Source organism: Otolemur garnettii, unplaced genomic scaffold (assembly GCF_000181295.1).
Source record: "Otolemur garnettii isolate 467f Iridium unplaced genomic scaffold, OtoGar3 scaffold00312, whole genome shotgun sequence".
Classification (NCBI taxonomy): domain Eukaryota; kingdom Metazoa; phylum Chordata; class Mammalia; order Primates; family Galagidae; genus Otolemur; species Otolemur garnettii.
This window is the reverse complement of record NW_003852707.1, coordinates 227,040-235,110: the sequence shown is the minus strand read 5'-3', so window position 1 is coordinate 235,110 and position 8,071 is coordinate 227,040. Positions and strand designations below refer to the sequence as shown.

Below are 8,071 nucleotides of genomic sequence, written 5' to 3'. Positions count from 1 at the left end.
GAAAATCATCTAGTGAGGCTTTGTACCATCTTTTTTCTTTCCTGCTGCACATTAGAAGGATAAGAGTTGTCTTGGGCTGCGTATTGAATAAACAAACACTAATGAAAGGTGATGAGCAAAGGAAATGGTGTCTGGTGATACCTGATACCACCAATAAGCAAATCAGTCCTCACATAATCTACATGTGGCCCTGGGGCGCAGGGGGGCGCCCTGTGAGAGCCAGCTTTGTTAGAAAGCTTTTGGGAGTCCCAGAGCCCTGGTTGTTACTTCCTTCATACCTGTTAGGGACTCAGCCGTGGCCTTGCTCTTCCCTTTGCTAACTGTGTTTGACCAGATGACAGCTGGCTCAGGACTTCCACCTACTCATGCAAACACATCTCTCAGGGGATGTAACCTGTGGCTTTCCAGATACCAGTGACCTGTTGCAGCATGAACAAAATTAGAACTTACCTCCAGGACACCCTAAAGAGGGTTAAGGATGTCCAGTGGGTGGATCTTTGGAGAAGTTGAAGGAATTTACTGATCTGGAGTGAAATATGGGTGGAGATATGCTTGGTGTGGCCTTATTTAACCGTTAGCTACAAGAGACTAGAAAACTGAATACTCTCTTATCTGTAATATGCATAGTTGTAGTATTACAAGCTAGAAATGACGTTAATGGAGATCTGGGCCTATTAGCTATAGGCCTTTTCAAGGGTCTAAGTTTTTTGTGTTGTTTTTGTTTTTTTTTAAATAACTTTGGAGACTTTGTTAGGAAGTCATATTGGTCAAAGGTTGAGTTAATTTTCTGAGTCTTTTTTTTAATTGCTGGAAAATAAGATACTGAATCATCTCAGGGACTTTATTTTTCTCTTTGCATTGACCACAGGGAAACTTAGAGTTTAGGCTTGTATATGGGATGGAGTGAATTTTATATGCTGATCTTACTCCTGATTCTGTCTTTATTTCCCCATCTTTATTTTCCATTTCTCTCCTTTTTCTCGCTGAATTTTAATTGTTGGTCATGCCATGTTTATGTAAAATACCATAAATTAATTCTGGAATAGGGTATGTATGATATGAAATAAACGCTTAGAATACCCATTTGTATTTACTGTATTCAAAATAACTTTTTTTTAGACAGAGTTTCTCTATGTTGCCCTTAGTAGAGTACTGTGTCACAGCTCACAGCAACCTCAAACTCTTGGGCTTAAGAGATCCTCTTGCCTCAGCCTCCCAAGTAGCTGGGACTATAGGCGCCCACCACAATGCTCCGCTATTTTTTTGTTGCAGTTGTCATTGTTTATTAGCTGGCCTGGGCTGCATTTGAACCTGCCATCCTCAGTATATGCGTCTGGCACCCTAACTACTGAGCTACAGGCGCCAAGCCTGGAAATATTCTTCTGAGGTTAATACCACCAGGCCCATTTCACAAGTGTGGGAGGTAACTAATTAAATCCTAAGGGCCCATGAATGACTTACCAGAGACAGAATCTGAGATGCTTCTCAGTGTCTAGCCCTTTGCTCTTGGTACCAGGAAGGGCAGGACAGATTCTGGATGTTTTGCATCTCCATAGACTTCAGAAAGAAGTCTCCCAGCAGGAGAAGCTTGCATTAAATGGAAGCTTAGAAGAAAGAAATTGGAAACAAATTATAAGGAAGGCAAATGTCAAATTATTTATGAGGAAACCACAAGTACTTTTACTGGCTAAGTGAACTCAAATCCATGCCTCTGGTCATCTAGCCTTGTCAGTTTTTATGTTGAAAAGCAGCACTTTGCTTTTATTTATTTATTAATAGTGGAATCCATCCATTTCTCCTCAGTGCCCTGGTCCAAAAGACTATCAGAGAGAATTGACTCAGAACCTCTGAATCCTTAATAAATACTGTGTTGATACTTAAAATTGTACTGGTTCTCTCTCTCTCTCTCTCTCTCTCTTTTGTTTACTAACAAAATCAATTTATTCTTTTTATATTTTTTTATTAAATCATAACTTTGTACATTGATGCATTTATGGGGTTCAGGGTACTGCTTTGATATACAATGTGAAATGCTTACATTGAACTAAGTAACACATCCATCACAATTATATTCATTTCTTAATAGTTTTGAAATGTACCATTGCATCATGCACATTAGGTGAGGTCCCCCCCCAAATATCCTCCCTTCTCCCATATCCCCTCTCCTCTCCCCTCTCTCTCCTCTTCCCTTCTACTTTCTGGACTATAGTTATGTTTTGCCATTCATATGAGTGTGTAGGTGATTATATCCTGATTTCATAGTAGTATCAAGTACATTGTATACTATTTTTAACATTCTTGGGATACTTTACTAAGAAGAATATGTTCCAGCTCCATCCAGGTAAACACAAAAGATGTGAAGTCTCCATCTTTTTTAATGGCTGCCTAGTATTTCATGGTGTACATATGCCACAATTTGTTAATCCATTCATAGGTCGATGGACACTTGGGCTGTTTCCACATCTTGGCTATTATGAATTGGGCTGCAGTAGACATTCTGGTGCAAATGTCTTTATTGTAAAATAATTTTTGATCATCTGGGTATATACCTAGTAGAGGAATTGCGGGATTGAACAGTAGGTCTACTTTTAGTTCCTTGAGTGTTCTCCAAACTTCTTTCCAAAAAGGCCGTATTAGCTTGCATTCCCACCAGCAGTGTAGAAGCGTTCCCTTCTCTCCCCATCCACGCCAACATCTGTAGTTTTGGGATTTTGTGATGTGGGCTAATTAATCTTACTGGTGTACTGGTTCTCTTTAAGAGACAGGTCATGTAAGTGTCATCAGACTGAAAATAATGCTTCCTTGCAGAATATATACTTAATATGAATATATTTATTGAGCTGTATACATGCACTCAAGGAGTTTACCGTCCGAAGAAGAAAAAGCGAGCTTAGTCTGAGCTGTGTTCTGTTTTGAAACTTTAAGCGCTTCTTCTTTCTGACTTTTCCTATTGTTTGAAAATCCTCCCCCTCCCAGAATACCAAAGGTATCTTCCCGGTTTTGGTCCCTGAGCTCACCCTGGGTGCAAAACAAGTCCTGTGGAGTTCACTCCAGTGCTCCAGGCCGTGGCTTGGCTCCCCAGCTGCCCAGTCCCAAAGACGTCTCTTGCACAGGCTGGTTTATGCCGGCGTGTCTGTCTTATAGCTCGTTTCTCCCGCTTTAAGGCTTTATAAGTCCTTTGCTTCCTATTTACAAATGGAGATAATTTGTAAACAGGGGAAGTGTTGTTGGTCTTGTCTGTCTCATTATGAGTGAGCTCTAGAGCTGGCCCTGAGAAGCCTATTAAAAACACAGACACAGGCAGCGCCTGTGGCGCAGTGAGTAGGGCACCGGTGCCATATACTGAGGGTGGCAGGTTCGAACCCAGCCCGGGCCAAACTGCAACAAAAAGCCAGGTGTTGTGGTGGGCACCTGTAGTCCCAGCTACTGGGGAGGCTGAGGCAAGAGAATTGCTTAATCCCAGGAGTTAGAGGTTTCTGTGAGCTGTGATGCCACGGCACTCTACCGAGGGCGATAGAGTAAGACTGTCTCTAAAAAGAGAAAACCAAAAACCCACAGAAACAGATGTGGCACTTTTAATAGTCTCCTGGTTTTAAAAAATCAGCTCTTTAGCCTACACTTACTAGGTGTGTCTGACAACTCAGAAGAATATAAAGATTGCGTCTCTCTTCTCACCTTCAGTTTTACCTCTAAGCCCCATATAACTAGCATAGATAGATCCTTCTGTGTTTTTTAAACTTAGGCATGATGTTGGTTGGGAGTGGTGGTGTTTTAGAAAAATGAAATTGCATTAAACATAATGTCCTGCTACTTCATTTCTTTCTCACGTAATAGCTTGTTCTGGATAACATTCCAAACAAAACTACATTTTAGTTGAGGGGAAAGATTATGAAAGCACTCAACTTGGGGCGAGACTGCTGCTACTGTGGGAGGAGAGAAAAGGAGAGAGGACTGCCCATTTTGTGGGGCTGCTGCTTGGCGCACCTCTAAGTGGAATCATGACCAGTCCACATGTCCCCATCTCCAGGGCCCCGGTGCAACCTCTGTAAGGGATGCCAGTCACGTTTTCAGTCGTCATTTTAATTTTGTTATGTTCTATCCTGAAACAGTAGATAGGTGGCTTGCCCTATTGCTATAAACATCCAGTAATCAGAGGGCAGTTTGTCTTGCAGTTTAGTTAATTAGGTAATTTTAAGGATTAAAGGGCGCTTTTTCCCAGTACTGACATTTTCAAGTTTGGCAACGAAGTTTGGGATTTGGAGCTGAGCCAATCTTATAAAATAAAATATTTGTCTTGCTTTTGCCTGTCTGTATTATTTTCTGTTGAATTTCGGGTTTTGTACTTTAACTACAGTGTAGGATTGGGGCCACCCATTGAGGCGTCTCCAATGAATAGGGGAGCAGCTGCGCGACAGTGGCATCCTGTGTCCTCTGCCTGGTTCCTGGTTCCTCACGGGCCCTGGCTGGTATCCCACCTCATTTGGAGGAAGGAATTCAACTTGACCATGATGGCAGTAAATATTTCTCTGAGGTCAGACAGGCTGCCAATGAGCCCTGGGCTGTGGGCTCAGTCCCTGGTTGGCAGAACTGAGGACAAGTCTTTCTGATTTTGTCACAGTCTTCTGTATAGCCTGTGCTTGGTTTCCCCTTCTGTCACTCGTGTTTTACAAGGGAAATTTGAAGTTCAATATTTGTAAGTCCCTCGAAATCTTTCCCTGGAAGATACTGCAGATACACATTATCTCTAGTAGTCCTGAACAAGAATTGTATAGGGGGTGTCGGTGCTGATGGATGTGTGTTTCTTTCTGACCTCTCTTTTCAGAACCCACACAGCAGTTAAAATAGCTCCGAGGTACAGCGCGCCTGTGATCCATGTCCTGGACGCATCTAAGAGTGTGGTGGTGGTGAGTATGGGGCCACGTTCTTATCAGGTGTGTAAAAGAAACAGAGAGTGTTAAGAGGTGAGGTGTCACTCAGGACCTACTCATTTCCATTCATTTTTTTAGAGACAGAGTCTCACTTTGTCGCCCTTAGAGTGCTGTGAAGTCACAGCTCACAGCAACCTCCAGCTCTTGGGCTTAGGCGATTCTCTTGTCTCAGCCTCCTGAGTAGCTGGGACTATAGGCAGCCGGCTATTTTTTTGTTGCAGTTGGCTGGGGCCAGGTTTGAACCCGCCACCCTTGGTATATGGGGCCAGCGTCCTACTCACAGAGCCACAGGCACCTCCCTCCGTTCATTTTTATTAAAGGAAGGTAAATCAGCAGCCTGTGGTGGGCCCCTGCAGCGTCTGCCTCCCTGGAAGGAGGGAGGTCCCGGGGACCAAGTCCTGTAATTTCAGCAATCACTGCAGAGCTGAGCAGCAGACACAGGTGACCCCAAAGTACCTTTGACCTGGACACCAACCCAGGCAGAGAGATTTTACCCACTTAACAAATATGAATAGGCGCTTAGGTGACCACTGCCAGAGTTGGTCAAGTTTTCAAGGATTTGAAAAACAACATCTTTCCAGATAGAAAAACACCTCACTTGAGAACAGCCTGGTTGCTGCTACCCAAAGACAGAACAATATTCAGTGGATATTTAAAACCCAGAATAATAGATTCTGTTTCTCCATGAATAATAATAAACAACTTGTGGCCAGCTGCTGTGGCTCACTCCTACAATCCTGGCACTCTGGGAGGCCAAGGCAGCCTGAGCAAGAGTGAGACGCCATCTCTACTAAAAACAGAAAAGTTAGCTGGGCATGGTGGTTCATGCCTATAGTCCTAGCTACTTGGAAGGCTGAGGCAGGAGGATTGCTTGAGCGCAGGAGTTTGAGGTTGCTATGAGCTCGGCTGAAGCCTCTAGTACTCTAGCCTGGGTGACAGAGTGAGACTTTGTCTCTAAATAAGTACGTAAGTAAGTAAGTACATAACTTGCCCAAGTGTCTTTACCTGCTTTTCTCCCTTAGTGGAGCCTGATGGTCTATCTTGTTATAGGTTTTATTGTTTTGGCTGAATAATAGGTTAGAACTCGGGGGGCAGCTCAGAGACCATGTGGTCCAGTGGTTTCCAAGTTGGTTTTAGCTGCAGAACCCCGCAAGTGACATCTCACCTGGAAACTCAGTGTGGTACAGAAAAGAGCCACGTAGCCCCTTCCGTCTTTTGTCCCATTCATACTGTTCACTGAAAAGCACAGTGTGGAAACCCTTGGAAAAGCTCTATGCAGCCTTTGCATTTTGCAGGCCAGAAAAGTTACTGAGGAGGCCTCGTGACCTGGGAAACTTGCGGTGGCGTTGCACAGCCTGGACTAGGGTGGTGCCCACATTTTCTTAGCTTCTTCTGAGGGAATTCTTTCAGACATGTGGGTTTATTTATGTGAAAGTTACGCAATACTTGCCAACATTATTGAAAATTTATGGTGTGCCAGATACTGTGCTTTGAATGGATTATTTTATTTAATCCTCAGAATAACCTCATAAGATTTTTTTTAATAACAATAACAATGTTTAAGATAAGGACTAGAAACAAAAACCTCATAAAGAATGAAGATAAATACATCCAGAAAAGAAATCAGACGATTGCTACATCGATATATTAAGCAATCATAATAATAATGCAAAGAAAGTAACATTCACATTGTCAGATGAGAGTATGTCTATTATAGAATGCTTTGACTCTGAGGTTCTGTATGGAGTCATCAGTTAACTTCTTCTTATGATTTTTTTTCCAAAGTCTCAAAAAATAGACGACTAATATTTATAAATAAAAGTAAAAGATAATTTCAAAAAACAGATCATGCCAAATCTTATAGACAATAGAAAAAGAAGAAATACTTCAAAATCTTTCTACTTAATCTGGAGACACCCGATATTAAAATTGGAGAAAATATATCATTATAAAGGGGAAATTACAAACATATTTCACTTATAAATGAGGATGCGCTATCCTTAACAACATATTAACAAGTTGAATTAAAAATTAAGGTTTAAGTAATGTACTTTGGTCAAAAGTAAATCCAATTTATGTGAGAATTAGTCACTATTTTCTTTTATTGTCAGATATTTCTATTATTCCTGTTTTAGAGATCAGGAATCAGGGACAAAGAGGCCACTCTCCTGAGACCACACATCCATGAAGGATGTGGGACTTAAGTGCAAGTGATCTTACTCACTGCTAAATTACACTTGATTCTCAGTAATATTTAACAATTCTGCTTTATTAAAAAAGAAAATTAAGTCAGATTGGGATTATAGAATTGCAATTTTTAATTTTTTGTTGTTGTAGGCTAATGTGCAAATAAAGCCACATTTCTGTATCTCAATTTTATTTTATTTTTATTTATTATTATTATTATTTTTTTTTTTTGCAGGTTTTGGCCAGGGCTGGGTTTGAACCCACCACCTCTGGTACATGGGGCTGGTGCCCCACTCCTTTGAGCCCCAGGTGCTGCCCCGTACCTCAATTTTAAAACAATCTTATTTTTGGACTGTGTTTCATAGGGGCAAATGAAGGCTGTCCAGAAAGTATCGAGCCATGTAATATGAAAACTTAATAGTGTTAACAATGGCGGGATACTTTCCAGATAGCCTTCCTATATCGTCAAGTCCATGGCTGAGTGGCCAGTGGACCTCTTTTTTTTTTTTTTTTAACATTTGTTGCTATTTTCAAATGTTGCCAGTGAACAGCCCTGAATGTTTTCCACTTGGAGACAAGGCTGTGGGACCCATTAGTGTGATTAGCGCACACAGTGCTGGCATTTTCTGAGGGCCGCTTGGTTCCATGTTTGGAGGACGGCCTCCGGGAGTGAGAGCAGCAGGGGCCGAGCTGATGGCCAGGCAGGGGATGGGGAGTGGGCACTCGTACCCTTTACAGTTTGGTGCAGCCAGCCCGCCAGCAGTATTTAGCTCTTCTCATAAAGAAATGGCCACTTTTTGAAATTACTCAAACATAAGTCAGATGATAAATTGTTTTGGTAACCGCTAGTGATACTTGGCCGGGGAGACAGTAGCATAATTGGTCTCAGTTGGTTATTGGCTCTTTGGCTCAGAGTCTTTTCATCTAACTGAAATGAACAGGGAACAGGACCGCGC

General features: G+C 42.0%; 1 protein-coding gene across 2 annotated transcripts in view; it reads left to right on the top strand.

The window, feature by feature from the left end:
• MTR (5-methyltetrahydrofolate-homocysteine methyltransferase) overlaps positions 1 to 8,071 on the top strand; it is a 114,188-nt gene that overhangs the window by 88,572 nt on the left and 17,545 nt on the right. For both annotated transcript variants that reach the window (XM_023509023.1, XM_012813832.2), the window contains exon 25: positions 4,823 to 4,904. In XM_023509023.1, coding sequence (XP_023364791.1) covers positions 4,823 to 4,904 — 82 coding nt within the window. The remainder of the gene's footprint in view (positions 1 to 4,822; positions 4,905 to 8,071) is intronic.